Source organism: Musca domestica, unplaced genomic scaffold, assembly GCF_030504385.1.
Source record: "Musca domestica strain aabys unplaced genomic scaffold, Musca_domestica.polishedcontigs.V.1.1 137, whole genome shotgun sequence".
Taxonomy (NCBI): Eukaryota; Metazoa; Arthropoda; class Insecta; order Diptera; family Muscidae; genus Musca; species Musca domestica.
In genome coordinates, this window is record NW_026712187.1 from 480,432 (window position 1) to 500,999 (window position 20,568).

The following is a 20,568-nucleotide window of genomic DNA, read 5'->3' on the forward strand; positions in this document are numbered from 1 at the left end:
CTCTTTGGCAAGTAAACACGATCATTTTGTTTGTTTACAAACTGCTGGACAATGAATGTTTTCTCATTGTTTTCACCACTTTCGGTCAAGCGAAGCAACTCTTTAGCTCTTTTGAGTCTATTTTCTTTCTGTTGCGGTGTAAGTTCTTGCACTTTTTGGAATTTCAATGGCTTTACCACGAGCTCATTTTGCAGTATTTGTCGAATCGAATATTGCGATATGTTCAGCTCACGAGCAATTTTTCGGCCACAACGACTCGGATTTCGATCAAGTCGCTTTTTTACTTTTCAAACCATTTCTACTGATGTTGCTGCTTTCTTCTGTCCCCTTCCTTGACGTCGGTCTACGCTACCAGTGATGGTACGAGACACAAAAGATTTATTCACATATAAATGCTGGCCTGCTCTAACGATAGCCACTTGTGGTTTCCCAGCCAAATATAAACAAATCACACTATCACGCTTGGATTCCATCACGAATAACTATTTTTCTGGAAAATTCTCACCAAAATGATTTTGAACGCTTGTAAACAATATAATGAGCTGTCACTGGAATAATTTTAACAGCTGTCGGACGAGTGGCTTAGAAATGACAGCAGTCTGATGTTGGTTGCACTTTTTTATCTCACCCTGTATACCCTCTGCAGCCATATGGCTGAGGGTATAAAAAGGTGAACAAAGTCTTTTCATAGAAGTCACGAAGATTTTCACACAGACAATAAGAAGGTTTGCTTATATACGATCAGAAGAATCTCCCATTAGAAGACTCGACGGTCTTCTCATAGAATACCTATAGAAGACGAGAAAGTTTTATCATAATAGACGAGTAGGTTTACTACTCGTCTTGTCCATGCAGTATGCGGAACCGAAGTCACTACAGCCCAAAGTACAGCCCTCCCCCTCAGTTCTGATTTAGTCAGCATGAAGTTTGTCAACAAGGAACTTTATAAATTGCCCTCGCTCTGTGGAAGCGCTTTCACTTATTGCCAACCAGTTGTCTGCTTGCCACGATTGTGCTTATCGAATACTTTCATCACCTCTTCCTATTTCGGATTTGCAGTCTCGCCTCTTTTTAGGAGATTTCGGTAGTCGGGGCAGCCGACGTTTTGCGAGTGGTAATGTCAATAATAATCATGACAAGAAGGTTGTCCGCCTCCACGTCCTGAGAGTTAATGATCTTTACGTCTTTCAGTAGGGGTGCCACACCGAAGCCCGCGTTCAGTCTGAAGTGGAAAGCCCAGTGCAAACTATTGGAAAAAAAGACCCAAAATCAGGCGGTGGTGTTATATGGGTGCTGCCGATAGTGTATTATGTCTTTGTGCATTTTTAGTAACACAAAGAAGGAAAAGAGTATGATCTCCATAGAACCATATTTTCAATCGTTTTATGCATGCCAGGTTGAAATGAAATTTATCATAATTATAGACTCAAGGACGAACACAATTGAAATCGGTAATAAAGGGTATCATATAGTCGGTCCCACCCGGCCATTGACCATTCCTTACTGGTTTGTAATTATTTTTGCATTTTTATTTTAAAATTCGAAATGAATTTTATGTTAAAAAAAATTATTTACCTATTTTGAGCTTTGAAAATTTTAGTCTACGTTCCCCTACCCATAAAAACAACGATATTTTCATATTTTGTTTACTTTATAGAATAGCAGTTTTTATTAATATAATCTCTTGTTATTTTTTAATTTATAAGTCGATATAATATGTATAGCTATTGTTTGTTGTATTCATATACGTAACGGCGTAAAAGCTAAACAATTATTATTTTGTATATTGTTGTTGCTGTTGCTGTTGATTTTAAATAAATTACTTTGTAGAGATTTTGATACAATTGTCTTTTTTTTTTGAGTTTTTATTTGATAATTGATTTGTTGTTTGTAATTCAAAAAAATTTAAAATTTTTATTATTTGTTATTGGTATTTATGCGGATTCATTTATAGTTTCACTAATACACAAATATATTTTATATAATTTAAATAAATTGTACAATTATTTTTTTTTGTTTTTCTTTCTGTAGTAAGAAATATACATTTATGTTATGTTTGTAATCTAACAATTTTTTTTGTATTTTTCTTAATTGATGATATATATTTTTTGGTTTTTATTTTTTTGTGATGTGTCAATTTCATTCTCTTGTTTTATGTTTTCAATAGAAATATTCTACAGTAATAAAAAGTTAACTTATTAAATAACCGTTTTAGTTTTCTTTTTGTTAAATAATGCCTTTTTAATTAAAATTTTAATGTAGTAATATTTATGTTTTATTTTGGAAATAATATTTTTATACTTAACACTTTTATTTCAAGGTACAAAAATTGCATGGATATAAAAAATACTCAGGTTATCAGGGAGTTTTTTACGCAGTTATAAATAATTAAATTTTTTTCATTTTCAATAATATATTTTAATTTTAAACATTTGTGCTTTTTATAGATTTACAAAGCATAATTTTAATTTGTTCAAATAAAAATTTTCTTTTTTGAATTCTTTTTTTCATAACAAAATTTAGGGAATACCAGTGAAATATATATTGACTAATATGAACAGAGCTTCACGAGTCTTGAAAAAAAAACATTTTTCAATAGGAAATGCCACTGTAAAAAGTTTAAAAAGTGTAGAAAATCCAGGGAAAATCCTGCAGATTATAAAAGCACGGCTAAATATCCTGTGTCGGTGGTTTGAAACTTTACATCGCAAAGTAACTTTAATATTAGAGGGCAAGTTCCTCCCTCTTCCACATTTTTTTTGAAATTTTCGGATTAAGATACCGGATTCGGATTAAATCCGGTTACTTTAAGCATATAGTCCCTCGGCAATATACAGATAAAAACACAAAGATTATTTTTGTTGAAAATGCTAACCCTCAAACGAGTCAAAAAAGGGGTCTTTTTTGTCCTCTTTTGAAAATATGGTTAAAACTCCCTTTAAACGGGATCGTAGCAAGTCAAAATATTCTACAAAATTATTCTTAGACTGTAGCATCCATTTTGAACTTCAAATACAAAATTTGAAAGAAGTCCGGTTAATAATGTCGCTAAAATCAACAAAGTACTGAATATCGGGAGGTACCGTTATATGGGGGCTATACGAAGATGTGGACCTACACAGACAATTTTCTGTCATAGGCTGTAGTATCCAATGTGAATCAATTCCGGTGAATAATATCTCTAAAATCATCAAAATACCGAATATCGGGGGGTACCGTTATATGGGGGCTATACGAAGACGTGGACCTAGTTGGCCCATTTTTACCAAAAGTCCTGCAAACATAATATACATTTGAATAAAATTTTATCAGTCTACTTCAATTCTTTCGGAAGCTAGAGTGATTTCCACAGACGGATGGACATCGCTAAATCGACATAGAATTTTATGCTGATCAAGAATATATATGCTTTGTGGGGTCTAAAATGATATTTCGAGGTGTTACAAACGGAATGACAAACTTAATATACCCACCATACTATGGTGGAGGGTATAAAAAAAATCCGAAAATATTTCCTAATTTGTTAATCAATTTTTTCTCGGCCTTTTTATACTCTACACCACATAGTGGTAAAGGTAGGACATAATATGTGCATTTGTTTGTAACATGGAGAAGGAAGCGAGATAGATCCATAGTTACTTTTGAGGATTTTCATGGAATCACTTTGTGAGTCGATTTATGCGTGCGTGTCCGTCCGTCCGTCTATCCGTGAACAAAATGCAGGTCGCATTTATTATCCGAATGAGATGAAATTTTCCCAACAATATTTGTTTGGCCCAAGGACGAACCCTATTGAAATTGGTGATAATTGGAGAAGATTTAGATATAGCTTCCATATATATCTTCAACCGATTTCGGGTTAATTGTGCACCAAATGGCCAATATTAGTCCAAATGACCTGAATTTTGGCACCTTCGACCTAATTCAGTCTAGAAGCAAGTACGTCAAATTTGTTGAAAATCGGTTCAGATATAACTATAGCTCCCATATATATGTTTTATCCGATTTGGCGTTTAAGTCCTTCACACTCGTAATATGTATTCGACAGCAATGATATTTGATTTGGATATAGCTTCCATACATCCTTAATCCGATTTCAGGTTTATTTATTAGCCATTAATTGGCTAATATCAGTCCAAATTAAGTGAATTTCGGGATGTATGTTTCCATTTGGTGGAACACGTCTCCGATTCATATTTTTTAATATTTTTAATATAATCCTCCTGGAAGTGATATCGTGCACTCTATAGCAATGTTATTTGGTATGAAAGAAAATCGATTCAGAATTGGATATGCCTCTCATATATATTCATTCCCGGGAACCAAATTGTAACTGCTCTAAAGCCAAAGGTTGATTGGAGGTATCATTTACTTCAAATAATTTATTTTGTTGTGGGAGTTCTACGGAATATGCATAGTGGTGGAGGGTATCATATAGACGGCCGCGCCTGACTTTTGACTTTTCCTTTCTGGTTTCGAGTTGATGTCTGAAAGTAACATAAAATTTCGATTTAGGCCAAAGCTGTCAAAAGAATTTCTTCTACAGGTAAAACAAAGTGTATTTTGTCGGCTAAGTTGCCAATATCGCTGCAGGAAGCAGTACCGAAGGCGACCAAGCCCCCTCTCAGCCAGCGGCTGTGAAGAGGATACAGTCAACTGAGGAGCAGCAACCTAAGGCGAAGAAAATGGTAAAGACCCAGTCCGCCTCGTATGCGTCTGTGGTGGCAAAGTAGAGTAGTGGAAGGCGCACTAATGGGTGAGGCAAGAGCTATTCCTTTCGGGAACGCTTCGCAGGAAGAGCATCAATCTGCTCGGATGGTACTGAATGTCCTTAGAGTAGTAATCAAGCTGACCCAAATGGGCACATCAGCGAAGATTATTGGTCACTGATCGACGGGAAGATCCGGTATATCTACTTTTCGGATGAGGCTAAATGTTCGGATTGGGTAATTGCCTGTGAAAATGAGGAATCGGTAGATTTCTTAATTTCCCCAGTTAAAGTTTTCAATGAGAATTCCACCTCCTGTAATGGAGTTGAAGGTGAACCTGAAGCTGGTTAAGATGCAGAATGCTGGTTTTATCACTGGAAATTGGCGTTTGCAAAATTCCTTTTGTTTATATGAGAAACGCTACAGCACCATCACTGTAGACTTCACTGAACATACCCCACATAAGTACTGTTCCTTGTTACTCTTCCCCCTTCTTTACAATATTTCTCTTGTTATGCTAATTGTAGAAAAGCCGTTATTGGTTAGCAATACCATTGTCATTAGCATACATTTGAATAGAGCAAGAATAGCAGCAATCCCATAACAAAGAGAAAGAGAGTAATGAATTTTAAAAGAAATAGAATTTGAGAGTGCCAACCAGTATTGCACAGGGTGAGATGAAAAAAACTGCAACAAACTTCGGACTGCTGTTATTTCTAAGCCACTCGTCCGACAGCTGTTAAAATTATTCCAGTGACAGCTCATTATATTGTTTACAGCGTACAACAGCATTTTGGTGAGAATTTTCCAGAAAAAAAGTTATTCGTGATGGTATTCAAGCGTGATAGTGTGATTTCTTTATATTTGCCTGGAAAACCAGGCATCGCCAGACCACTCCAGCATTTAAATGCGAATAAATCTTTTGTGTCTCGTAACATCGCTCGTTACTGTGATACTGGTAGCGTAGCCCGACGTCAAAAATGTGGACGGGAGAAAACAGCAACATCAGCAGAAATGTTTCGAAAAATAAAGAAACGACTTGAACCCGCGTCGCATTGGCCGAAAAATAGCTCGTGAGCTGAACATATCGCAATATATTCCATTCGGCAAATATTGAAAGATTAGCTCGGGGTAAAGCCATAGAAATTCCAAAAATACAAGAACTTATATCGCAACCGAAAAAAAATAGACTCAAAAGAGCTAAAGAGTTGCTTCGCTTGGCCGAAAGTGGTGAACTGCCGAAATTGGTTTTCTCTGACGAGGAAACATTCGTTGTCCAGCAGTTTGTAAACAAACAAAATGATCGTGTTTACTTACCAAAGTGTCGATCACCTCAAGCAAGCACTTCACCGGGAATGGGCCAAAATACCGCAGAGCAACTTTCGAGCAGCGTGTGACGGTTTCATTAGCCGTTTGAAGGCCATAATTTGTGCCAAAGATGACCAATTCGAACAAATCTAAAGTTATTCTAAAATTTGATGCTATTTCCGACATTTTTTGTTTTCATTCAATAAAATTTTAAAAAAAATGTATAAATATGGCGTTTGACTTTATTGCAGTTTTTCTATCTCACCCTGTAGATTAACCGAGCTGCACTATATAAGGGAGCCAGGATCATTTCCCACGAAAGTAAGTTATGGGTAGAATTCCTAATTTCAGTTCTGTCTCTAATAACCTACATTTAGCTTTGTAAATCCATAAAAATTATAGTAATAGTATTTTTTAATAAAAACTTATTAAAATGCATATTTTATAATAATACAAAAATATATATGATATTTTTTTTAATAATATGTAAATGTAATTTAATTAATCACCGATATTGCAACCATACGCCCATTCCAAATTAAAATCACTTAATTACTCTCTAACATCAAACACTTAACTAACATTGATTTTGTCATGTTTGTTTTTAATTAATATTTTAATTTTTATTATTTATTTTTTTTTTTCGAATATTTATTTTGTTTTTTTTTTTTAGTTTTTGTTTTTAGTTTTTGTTTTCATATGTATGTACTTCAGTTCACTGTTTTCATAATTTTTAATTCCATGTTTTTATCATTTTAGATTTTGGTGTTACATTTCCTGGTAGTTAATATATGTATGTTGTTTTTTCTTTCTTTTAATAATATTAAATACAAATAAAAAAACGTTAATTGTTATTTATAGTTTTATAGCTAAATATTATTATTAAGAGTACCACAGTATAATAGTGTGTGTGTGTGTTGAATAATTCAGTTTGTTAAATATTTTATATCCCTATTCCAAATTTTGTTCCATTTTTTTTGGTTGTTTTAAAAAAAGATCATATACCCGTTGTCGTTTTTTTTTTCAAAATTTGCCCTTGGTTTGAAATGAAAATGAAATGAATGGTTATTTTGCGGGCTAACTGACTGACTGGCTGGCTGTAGCTTAATTTTCGTTAAGTATCCTGTTAATAAGAAACCTTGTTTTGTTGCTATCAACAAAGTGATTGATTTCGTTATTAAATTGTATTTGTTTAAGATATTTTATATATTTTTATTATTCTCTGTATTATTGAAACCCGTATTTTAAATATGGATGTTGTTATAAGGACTCGGAAATGGTTGTTAAATGTGTGCTTGATATATGGATTAGTTTTTATGGTAACAATTAAAGTGTATTGAAATGCTCCTTTGGCATGTCCTTACAAAATAAAGAATTATGAATTACCACCCACTTGGTTGGAATAATAATTTTTGGACTTAGGTTGTCTGTAAAATGTCAATTCTGTGGGAATTTTTGAAAATCCTAATGTTTTTATCAGTCCTGGGTCAGGTGCGAAATTGAGTTATATTGGCCAAACCATCAAGTGCCCCAGTATCAAGTACCCGTCCCACACAATTGGTCAACATTCTGAATAATTAAAACTATTATAAAATATGAAATAAAAGACCCATTGCCTTACAATTTAGCACATCCCGACATTTTTACCAATAGAAGATCTTGCATGAAGATGGAATATATCGGACCACAACTTCTAGTTGACCCCCACAACGGGTCAACAATTTTGAATAAACAAGAAGCTCATAAAACGCGAAATAATCTCTCGATTCCTTTCAAATTCGTCACATCCCAATATTACCACCAATAGAAGATCTTGTATGAATATAGGATATATCGGTTCATCCCTTTTGATTCCTCCCCCATAAAGGGTCAACATTTTCAAGCTCTTAAAAAACAACCGATTCTCTTTAGATTTCACATATCCAAATTTTTTATTAACACGAGATCTGGTGTGAAGATGGGATAAATCGGCCTCCTCCTCCTGTTACCTCACCCATAAAGGGGTGGAAATTTTGAATAACAAAACGCTCGTAAAGTAGAAACCGATTCCGCTCAATTTTCGGAAATCCTAATATTTCATACCCTACACCAAATAGAGAAGGAAGCGAGATGGACACATAGTCACCTTTGAGGATCTCTAAAAAATGACTTTCTGAGTCAATTTATGCATATCAGTCCTTCCGTCTGTCCATTCTTGTAAACAAAATGCAGGTCGCATTTATTATCCGATTGAAATCAAATTTCCAACCATCCCAACAATGTTTGTTTGGCCCAAGGACGAAACCTTTTAAAATTGGTGATTATCGAATCAAATTCAGATATAGCTCCTATATATATCTTCAACCGATTTCGGGGTAATTATGCACCAAATGGCCAAAATCAGTCCAAATGACCTGAATTTTGGCCCATACGATCAAATTCAGTCGAGAAACATGTACATCAAATCGGAAAATTGGTTCAGATATAGCTATAGCTACCATATGTATGTTTCATCTGATTTGGAGTTTGAAGTCCCTCACATGCGTAACATGCACTCTACATCAATAATCTATGGTACCAGATATGGATCGAGATCGGATCAGATTTGGATATAGCACTTCATCCAATATCAGGTTTATTGTGCATCAAATGGCTAATATCAGCCTAAATTGGCTGAATTTTTGCATTTCCGATTGAATTCATCTTGGAAACAAGAATGAATTCAACATTCAAACTTGGTGCAAATCGGCTCAGATATAGCTCCAATATACATATGTTTTATTCGATTTGGGGGTTTAAGTCTCTCACATTTGTAATATCCACTCCACAGCAATAATATATGCTACCAGATATCAGATACAGCCCAGAAATACCTCTATTAAGTTTTATCGCAATCGGATCAGATTTGAATATAGCTCCCATATACAGTGTGAGATGAAAATACTGCAACCAACTTCAGACTGCTGTCATTTCTAAGCCACTCTTCGCCAGCTGTTAAAATTATTCCAGTGACAGCTCATTATATTGTTTACAAGCGTACAAAAGCATTTTGGTGAGAATTTTCCAGGAAAAAAGTTATTCGTGATGGAATGTAAGCGTAATAGTGTGATTTCTTTATATTTGGAACATATCGCAATATTCCATTCGGCAAATATTGAAAAATGAGCTCGGGGTAAAGCCATTGAAATTCCAAAAAGTGCAAGAACTTATATCGCAACAAAAACAAAATAGACTCAAAAGATCTAAAGAGTTGCTTCGCTTGACCGAAAGTGGTGAACTGCAGAATTTGGTTTTCTCCAAAGAGAAAACATTTGTTGAGCAGTAGTTTGTAAACAAACAAAGTGATCGTGTTTACTTGTCAAATAAGTCAGCTGAAAATTTGCACCTTCGGTTGGCCACCAGAACTCAAGCGCCGACCATGGTGATGGTGTGGGCCACCATAACTGCCGATGGTCGCTCTCCGCTCGTATTAATCGACCGTGGCATCAGAATAAATGCCGAATATAATCGCGAAAATATTCTGGAGGGTGTATTAAAGCCTTGGACACGCAAACATTTTGGCCGGAGACCTTGGACATTCCAACAGGACTCAGCACCATCGCACTCACCACGCGCCACCCATGAATGGTTACAAAATGAGATTCCTCGCTTCATTTCCAGCGCACAATGGCCACCAAAATCTCCGGATACCAACCTGTTGGACTATTATGTCTGTAGTATTTTGAAAAGCAAGGTTGGCACTAAAAAATACCAAAGTGTCGATCACCTCAAGCAAGCCCTTCGGCGGGAATGAGCCAAAATACCGCAGAGGAACATTCAGGCAGCGTGTGCCGGTTTGAAGGCCATAATTCGTGTCAAAGGTGATCAATTCTAACAAATCTGAACTTATTCTAAAATTGTATGCTATTTCCGACATTTTTTGCTTTCATTAAATAAAATTTGACAAAAGGTAAAAATTATTACTTTTGACGTTGTTGGATTTTGTTTTTATCTCACCCTGTATATCCTTAATCCGATTTAAGGTTTATTGTGGAAATGATGGCTAATATCTGGCCAGAGTTTGTCAATATAAAAAACCTGCATTTTTAGCATTTGTAGTCTGATCTTTCATTCCTCTAACCCTTATAGATTCGTTTATTTAGAATTATTTAAGATGTAAAATCACACTATTGGCGAAGTCGTCGGCCAAGTTTTTTTTTATTTAAATTGAGAATAAAGACTTTTCGTGGCATTTCAATACACTTTTAATAAATTTATTAAAATTAAAAGAATTTAAATTAAATTAAAAATTGATTTTTATAGCAAATCTTTTTTAAAAATATTTATTGAGATTTTTAATAAAAAAAATAAATATTTTAATAATCAAAACTTTCAATTAATTTTAGTATGTTGAACTTCATTCAATTGCAGTTTATTTTAATTTACTTTATTCTCTTTTTGGTTTCACTTTAAAATTGTTGTGTTCCATTGTAAACCACAGGAATCTATTTTCCTCTGTAATGTATTTGAAATTTGTTAATAAAACTATTTTGGAAGTATCATCATCCTCGTTCTTAACATCATCATCATCATCGTTTGCATGATTATAATCAAGGACAACGATATCATAGAACATAGAACAGAAATTGACAGAGTGAAAGACAGACAGAGAGACAACATTGTTTGAAGTACCACTACACCACACAATACTTGATTCATTTTCTATGATACACATACACATACATGCTAACATCGATTTCAGGGTAATAAATTTTAGGTACAGTGAACGAAATTTAAATGGGGACACAATACAATAATATTTTATTTTAACTCAACTCCAATCAGTTGTCATGAAAAATCCATCAACTGTAACCTTTTTCGATTGAAAAGTTGTCAAAATTTTATTTGTTATTGAAACAATAACCAAACAAACAAATGAAGTTTTTGAAAAATACACAATGAGTCAAGTTTTAAAAAAGCTACAGAATTGGGCATTCTCAAAACGTTAAACCACCTTTATAAATAAATTTTAAAATACAGTCTTTAATTAAAAAGAAAAAAAATTTTAGTATGGGTTATAGAATTGACCTTAAAAGTGATTGTGGGCCTATGACCGGTTCGGGAGACATATGACAAATTTTTCAATTTTATTTAAAAAAAATTAAAATTTTGAAAACCACACTTTTTTTTCGCATGCTTTTCTTTCACAATATTCATTGAAGACCCCATAAATCATGTATATTTTTGATTAGCGTGATATTTTAAGTAGAATTACCGATGTCCCTCCATATAACAACCCAGAGTAATTTCCGGCCCTAAATGTTGGATAAATCGGCATAAAATTTTACGTTGATCATAAATATATATTTTATTGGGCCTACAAAAACCCAAACCAGCTGACCATCAACAACATGGTGTCTTTGTGGGTAGGGTCCTTGAAATGGATAACAATTTTCCAAAACTTTATTAAATTTTGAGAGGAGATAATCTATCTACGATGTACCCAAATTATCAAATTAGCTTATTTGGTTGGAATTTGAGGCAAATCCCTTCAAAATTCCGAAAATCAGGGGGTGTCGCTGTGTGTTGCTATATCTAAACGAGGATCAATATATTACACTTTCAATACCAAATGGATGAAAATTATCCGAAATTTCATCGGATAAAATCATCTCGACCGATGAGGTCCATTTCCACCTCGAAGGCTACATCAACCAACAAAATTGTAACATATGGGGCTAGAAAACCCAAAGGTTATTGTTGATATGCCTCTCCATTCTCAAGGTGAGATGGTTTATGGTTCGGTGCGGACATATGCCTTAAATATTGAATTCGTTAAGTTATCAAGTTATACGCACACCACAACAATGATATTTTTACCTGATATCAGATACAGCTCAGAAATACCTCTATATATCTTTACCCGATTTCAATAATATTCTGCACCAAATGTGTAATGTCAGCTAAAATTTATTGGATTTTGGCATATTCGACCGAAGTCAGCCTAGAAGTAAGTATGTCAAATATGGTGAAAATCGGTAGCGAAATATTCAAACACACGTTTCATCAGAATTGGTGTTTAAGTCCCTCACGTTCGCAATATCCCTCACATTCGCAATAAACTCTAAAACCACGATATTTGGTAGAATCATATAGCTCAAAAATACTTTCAGATTTGGATATAGTTAATATACATATCTTTATCCGATTTAGGATTTTTGTACACCAAATGGTTAATATTATCCCAAATGGAATGGATTTTGGCACATACGACCGAATGTAGTCTAGAAGCAAGAACTTTTAATTTCGGTAGCATGTCCTCCAAAATCGGTTAAGATATGGTTACAGCTCCCATATATATGTTTCATACGATTTGGTGTTTAAGTCCATCACATTCGCAATACACACATCCAAAACGATGACATTGAGTACAGATACAGCTCAGAAATATCTCTGCAAATGTTATCGAGACCGATTTAGATTTGCATATAGCTTCCAGAAATATCTTCAGCTGATTTCACGGTTATTGTTCACCAAATCTATTAAAAAATAAACGTTATTTCAATCAGACACATCATGACCTTATCAAATGAAATATTCCTGTTGCCAGAAGGCTGAGGATATGAGAGACCTTTTTATGTGGTCTTCAAAAATATAAGATTTTTATACCTCAACCATACGGCTACAGAGGGTATATATCATTTGATACGGCCAAAAAGTGTCTCATCGAAATAACGTCTTTAGGCCAAATCCATTTCAGGATATTTGGAGTCGATCTAAAGGTGCCTTTTTTTTCTGTCCGGCTGGTGCGCGCGATAACTCTCGATGGAGTATTCGATTTGGTACATCGTAATATTATCGTCAAACTTAGATCGAGTTCCGAAATGGGCAATATCGGTCCACTCCTTCTGGTACCTCCCACAATAGGTCGAAATTTAAAAAAATAATAACAATATTTTACCACACAGAAAGGGACAGGATACTCCGAATTTGCTCCAACTTTGCAAATTCTAATATTTGGAGCAGTGCTAGGTCAGGTGCTAAAATAGACAATATCGGTATTTCCCCACAAAGGCTCGAAATATGGAATAATTAAAACAATTATAAAATATGATGTATGAGTCTGATTGCCTTTAAATGACGAGGTATTAAATTGCCTCGAAATATACATTTTAGACCCCACAAAGTATATATATTCTCGATCAGCATAAAATTATATGCCGATTTAGCGACTTCCGCCTGTCCGTCTATCCGTCTGTGGAAATCACTCTAGCTTCCGAACGAAATGAAGTAGATTGATAAAATTTTACTCAAATGATTATTATCTGCTGGACTTTTGGTATTGAAAATGGGCCATGTATTTAGTATAGCCCCCATCTAACGGTACCTCCCGATATTCGGTATTTTGATGATTTCATCGACATTATTCACCGGAATTGTTTCAAATTTAGTATTTGAAGTTCGTAATGGATACTGCAGCCCAAGGCAGAAATTTGTCTGTGCAGGTCCACATTTTGGTATAGCCCTCATATAATAGTACCTCCCCATATTGATGATTTTAGTTACATTTTTCACCGTTTTTTTTCTTCAAGTTTCGCATTTGAATATTGTAATGGCTTATGACAAAGTTGCTTATGCAGGTCCACGTCGTTGTTTAGGCCCTAATATGAAGGCTACATTTGGTATTTTTAAGATTTTAACAGAATTTTTAAGGGATTTTATTTTTTTTCAAAATTGCTAAATTTGTTCCAAATGGTGGAGGGTATTCAAAGTTCGGCACGGCCGAACTTACAGCCTTTGTACTTGTTTTTTAATCGTACACACCATCCAGGCAAGCTTTATTTCAATTAAACTCCTCTCGGCCTTAACAAATGATATATTCCTACAGTTATAGGCCCGGGGGTTTAAGGACAACTTTTTATGTGGCCTTCTAAAAAAAAAAAATTTTGTTTTTTGGTGTATTCTAAAAGAAAATCTCCTTTTGAAAGAATTGCGTGTCCCTATTGAAATTTCGTTGACTGTACCACAACTACTGTTCATTTGATAAATGTACTTAAAACTGTATAAAAGTATATGCATGTAGTATATCCATGCATGTAGCTATATATGTTTGTGTATGGATGGATATATGTTTGTATGTCTCTTCTAAAGGATTTTTGTATCCGTTTTGTAAACACTTTAGCAGATTCTGTTGTTGTTTCTGCTGCTGCTGCTGTTGGGTTAGTTTATTTTGATTGCTGTTGCTAATGCTGGTTGGCAGCTGCAGCTGCAGCAGTTGTTGTTGTTGCTACTGTTACTATTATTATTACTGTTGTTGTTGTTGCTGCTGCTGTTGACATTTTTAGGAAATTGCACAGGAATTACGTTTGCTACCCAAACTGCGTTCCTGTATTCGCTGCAAATGCTGCAACTGGGCCGCTGTTGGGGCATGGGCTGCGGCTGCACCACCATAGGCGGATGACGACGAGGCAGATGAGTGCGCTGACTGATGATGTGACGATGGATGGTTGTGGTGTGTCGGTGTACCGGGGCCATTATTGCCCACTTGTTGTGGTAGCGATTGGCGGCGTCGACGTAATGCTGGACTTAAATTGTACGTGATTTTCGCCTGTGATAATAGCTCTTTGAAGACCTTTGTTTTGCAAACCAAAGCACAGCCACACGCACACACATGGACAATTGGATGAACGGTGTTGGGAGAATAAAAAAAAAGAGAGAGAGAGACAATATTGAAAAGAAGAGAAACCAACAGTTAGACATGTGTTTGTTTACATATTTTATTAAATAACAGTAATCGTTATTATGTTGTCAGTTTAATGTCATTGGTGTTGGTGTTGTTGTTATATTCGTTTGTGTCATGAGCTCTACTTACTTGAGTGATATTTTCATTTCTTGCCGCCGACACTTCAGCGAAACCATTTTCCCAGTCTACTGTTACAACCGATTCTGTGGTGGCATATTCAACCTGCAACCAAACAAAACAAAGAAAAGCAGATAGACGTTGAGTAGGAAGAAATTGATTTATGATGTTCTCTTATTCGACATGATAAAGCTATTATAGTCGAACACATTATAGGAAATTGAATATTCAGATTTTGTTTTTTATGATACATGTTGTCAGGCGGCTTTATGTATGTACGTTAATCCATACATTTTATATGGGTGGTGTGTTTTTTTTTTTCTTAATTGGATAAGGATTTGTGGATATTAAAGTCAAGAGTATTGAAGTCGGTATAGGTGGATAAAAAGTGGCAGGCTATAAAGGGGATTTACAACAAAAACGGATCGGGGTAATCCCCTGAAATAATTAAACAAATTTATATACCCTACAAGACATAGTGGTAAGGGTATTATGTCTTGGTGCATTTGTTTGTAACATGGAGAAGGAAGCGAAATAGACCCATAGTTATTTTTGAGGATCTTCATAGAAACACTTTCTTTTCATGTATTTTTGTGAACAAAATGCAAACAAATTTCCAAACAGTGTTTGTTTAGCCTAAGGATGAACCCTATTGAAATTGGTGATAATCGGATCAGATTTCAACCGATTTCGGGTTAATTGTGCACCAAATGGCCAATATCCGTTGAAGGCCATATTTCGTCACCTTTGGCACGAAATATGTCCTTCAACGGCCAATGAAACCGTCACATGCTGCCCGAATGTTGCTCTACGGTATTTTGGCTCATTCCCGGCGGAGCGCTTGCTTGAGGTGATCGACACTTTGGTATTTTTCATTGCCAACCTTTTCTATTTTTCATTGCCAACACAATAGTCCAACTGTTTGGTATTCGGAGATTTTGGTGGCCATTGTGCGCTGGAAATGAAGCGAGGAATCCCATTCTTGGGTAGCGCGTTCTGAGTGCGATGGTGCTGAGTTCTGTTTGAATGTCAAAGGTCTGCGCCCAAAATGTTTGCGTGTCCAAGGCTTTAATACACCCTCCAGAATATTTTCGCAATAATATTCGGCATTTATTCTGATGCCACGGTCCACTAATACGAGCGGAGAGCGACCATCGGCTGTTATGGCGGCCCACACCTTCACCATGGCCGGCGCTTGAGTTCTGGTGGCCAATCGAAGGTGCACATTTTCAGCTGACCTCTTTGTCATTTTTTTGTTGTTTACAAACTGCTGTACAACTAATGTTTTCTCATCGGAGAAACCTATATTCGGCAGTTCACCACTTTCGGCCAAGCGAAGCAACTCTTTAGCTCTTTTGAGTCAATTTTCTTTCTGTTGCAGTGTAAGTTCTTGCACTTTTTGGAATTTCAATGACTTAACCTCGAGCTCATTTTTTATTTTTTGCCGAATGGAATATTGCGATATGTTCAGCTTACGAGCCATTTTTCGGCCACTGCGACGCTGGTTTTGATCAATTCGCTTCTTTACTTTTCGAACCATTTCTGCTGATGTGGCTGTTTTCTTCCGTCCACTTCCTTGAGGTCGGGCTACGCTACCGGTATCACGGTAACGAGCGATGGTACGAGACACAAAAAATGTATTCACATTTAAATGATAGAGTGCCCTAACGATAGCCACTTGTGGTTTTCCAGCCAAATATAAAGAAATCACACTATCCCGCTTGAGTTCCATCACGAATAACTCTTTTTCTGAAAAATTCTCACCAAAATGCTTTTGCACGATTGTAAACAATATAATGAGCTGTCACCGGAATAATTTTAACAGCTGTCGGCTTAGAAATGACAGCAGTCTGAAGTCTGGTTGCAGTTTTTATACCCTCCACCTTGGACAGGAGGGTATATTAACTTTGTCATTCCGTTTGTAACATCCTTAAATATTCGTCGTAGAGCCCATAAAGTACATATATTCATAATCAGCATAAAATTCTAAGTCGATTTAACGATGTCCGTCTGTCTGTCTGTCTGTTGAAATCACGATACAGCCCACATTATTTGACGTAGAGCGCCAAAATTTAGCAGAGCAATTTTTATTGTGTCTAGGATGGTTAATATTGAAAATGAGATATATCGGTCCACGTTCTGGTGTAGTCCCCATATAACGGTACCTCCCGATATTCGGTATTTTGATGATTCATGCCACATTTTTTCACTGATTTGTTTGAAAATTGGTATTTGTAGGTCATAACGGATCCCTGTGCGTGTGGCTAAACATGGCATGTATAGGTCCACGTTTTGGTATAGCCCCCATATAAAGGTACCTCCCGATATTCGGTATTTTGATTATTTTTGCCACATTTTTTCACGGATTTGTCTAAAATTTGGTATTTGTAGGTCATAACGGGTCCCTGTGCGTGTGACAAAACTTGGCATTTATAGGTCCACGTTTTGGTATAGCCCCCATATAAAGGTACCTCCCGATATTCGGTATTTTGATTATTTTCGACACATTTTTTCACGGATTTGTCTAAAAATTGGTATTTGTGGGTCATAATGGGTCCTAGTTTGTGTGGCGAAACATTGTATGTATAGGTTCACGTTTTGATATAGTCCCCACATAACGATACCTCCCAATATTCGGTATTTTAGTGATTTTTGACACATTTTTTTCACGAATTTCTCTGCAAATTGGTAACTGTAAATAATAATGGGTCCCAGTTCGTGTGGCGAGTCATTGAAATTATAGGTCCACGTTTTGGTATAGCCCCCATATAATGGTACCTCCCGATATTCGGTAATTTTTGATTTTTGCCACATTTTTTCACGGATTTCTCTGAAAATTGGTATTTCTAGGTCATAATGGGTTCTAGCTGCTATGGCGAAACATTGCATGTGTAGGTCCACGATTTGGTATAGCCCCCATACAACGGCATCTCTCGATATTTGGCATTTTAATGGTTTTTGCCACATTTCTTCTAATGTTTCCGTTACCCTAAGGTGGAGGGTATTAAAAGTTTGGCCCGGCCGATCTAAATGTTTTTTTACTTGTTTCATCTCACCCTGTATTTCCAAAACTTATATTATTTATTTATCTTTTGCAGGAACTTTAAAATATGCAAATATTTTAATTGAAATTTGAGTTCTTGGATATTGCTCATTTCCAATACTCGAAATAATACCAACAAAGCCGATTATATTCTGTCTTCTGCTTGTTGCTACTTCACTTTATTTGTTACTTTATTAAAATGCCTTCGAGTAGTTTGTAAATAAAATATCGCCATTATAATCTTGATGCTACGATATTGAAATATTAATTTCGTATTATTTACAATTCTCTTTTAAAGTATCTTGGGAAAGGTAAATAAGAAAATCCCATTTTATTGGTTCGCCTACAAAATGTTTGTCAAGTACTTTGCTCGATAGCGCCCAGCCCATAGACAACTTGGCTTAATATTGGAAATATTAAGCTTTGTAGTTGCCATTGAAGTTGTTTTTGTTGTTCTTGTTGCTTTACTAAGGACAAAAAAGTCAAGATGTAAAATTAAAAATTGTTGTTATATTTAGATCAGAGATATTAAATGATTTCTTTTTATTGGAAGCAAGAAAATCCTGCTAACACACTTCAGACGTTTTGTTGTGATTGGATAACAAGAAATGGGAAAATAGAAAAGAATATTAAAAAGAAAATCGCGAAAGCAATAGACAGATGCGTAAAACGACACGACGACATGACAAAGTTGTTTCAATCAACAGATGGACAAGAAGAAAAAAATGAAATTTTTTGGTCCAGAAAATTCGAAAGAAAAAAAACAAGTAAGCAAAGGCTACAGTCGATCGGGGCCGACCGTTGAATACCCTACAACACTATAATAAATGATACAGTTTATATAGGCGAGATACTCGAAAGAATTCCACAAGATATTGTGACAAATAATAAAAGAAAACCATCTGGTTTCGTTCTATAATTTTCGAATAATAGCAACTTAAACTAATTTGCTCATTTCCAATTTATTGGTAGATGTTGCACGTAAATGGTCTTCCTAGATCTGGAACCAATATTTCCCAAATACCTATAATCTCTCAGAAGTGGCAAAAGATTAACATTTATTATTGGTTTTTGACTAAAACGCATCTATATGAGATAAAGACATTTGACTATATTCTTCAACGAAATCGGCCTTAACGAAATAGTCAGAAGTGCGTCTTTCCTGTATTTGTGAATTCTCCAAAGGGTCACTGGAATGGATATTTTCGTATTTTGTCTACAAAAGTTGGCAAACTATTTCACACATTGAATATTTTTGGATGGCCATCCAAAACTATTTGGCTTTTGCAATGTCCGGTAACCCCCATTCAAATGTGCGTGAGGATCGGTTGATAATTACGACCTGCTGACAATTTTGCAGTTTTTTGGTCCATTTCAACCCCTAAATATATGGCGATCATCTCCAAAAAGAGTAGGCTTCTATTCTGACCCTCATCTTATCCCCATGCAAATTTTCGTAAGGATCGGGCCATAAATGCGATCTGTATATGATATCCTGATATCCTTACTACTTAGTTTTGTTAGCTGTAGAAATATTACCAATTGTTTTATTCAAAATGAAAATATGCCAAAAATATGACAAAATTGAAAAAATATGAGAAAATTTTAAAAAATCAATATTTTCATCTTCATAGAGATATTTTTATGCGATTTTTTTAGACGTTTTTTCTTTCCTGCCAAGAGGCCATTCTGAATTGATGAGAACTGTCGAAATCAGTTCAGCCGTTCTCGACATATAAGAGATCTTTCAAGCATATCTTCTTTGGTAGACATATATATCGCACATATTTCGCTATATATCCGATTTGCTGGATGTTAACATCAATGTAAAGGTCAGAAGTAACCTTGTCATGGCTTTGTGATTTCGCCGGTATTTAAAAAAATCGCGGTTTAATAGAAAAATTTTGAATTTTTTCAACACAAAAGATATGGTCTATTTTACCCGCTAAATATTATCCGATGACCACCCAAATTGGTAGGCTTCTTCCCCGACCTAAACTCTAGCTACATGCGAAATTCCGCGTCGATTGGTCTATAATTGCGACCTGTATAACTACTGCAAAATCCGACATTTTTTCAGTATTTGGTCCATTTCAACCCCTAAATATTATGCGATCATCTCCAAAAGAAATAGGGTTCTATTCTGACCTAAGCCCCACCTCCATTCTGAATTTCGTGAAGATCGGGCCATAATTGCGACCTGTAGAGTGATTACAAATTAACATGGACAGACGGACAGACGGACAGACGGACAGACGGACGGACGGACATACATAGCTAGATCGACTCAGCTCGGCGAGCTAGGAAGATCCATATATACTTTCCTATATGGGAAACCAATATTTCGAGGTGTTACATAAATTCTGGCCCAATCAAACTTATAATACCCCCAACACATAGTGTTGTTGGGTATAAAAAAAACAGAAATGCAAATGTAGGGTGGGGCATATAATGTTTTTATGGGGAATTTGTGAGAATTAAATCATACAAACTATGATTATAACTGTAATCAAAGGCACTAATATATGAGAGGAGCATCCTCCTCTGAATAGATTTCTACTAAATTTGCCGAGATATTTGCTCCTTTTCAATTCGGGCTTGTATTACCCATTTGGTGCGCAATTAACTTGAAATCGGAAAGATATATATGAGAGCTTTATCCAAATCTGAACCGATCTCGATAAAATTTG

General features: G+C 35.5%; 1 protein-coding gene across 1 annotated transcript in view; it reads right to left on the reverse strand.

The window, feature by feature from the left end:
• Positions 1 to 10,367: 10,367 nt before the first annotated feature.
• The window catches only part of LOC131801004 (ras-related protein Rap-2b-like), a 94,609-nt gene continuing 84,408 nt past the window's right edge, over positions 10,368 to 20,568 (reverse strand). Inside the window, exons 4-5 of the mRNA XM_059118923.1 lie at positions 14,848 to 14,940; positions 10,368 to 14,607 (exon numbers count right to left, since the gene is read on the reverse strand). Coding sequence (XP_058974906.1) covers positions 14,317 to 14,607; positions 14,848 to 14,940 — 384 coding nt within the window. The 3' untranslated portion in view covers positions 10,368 to 14,316. The remainder of the gene's footprint in view (positions 14,608 to 14,847; positions 14,941 to 20,568) is intronic.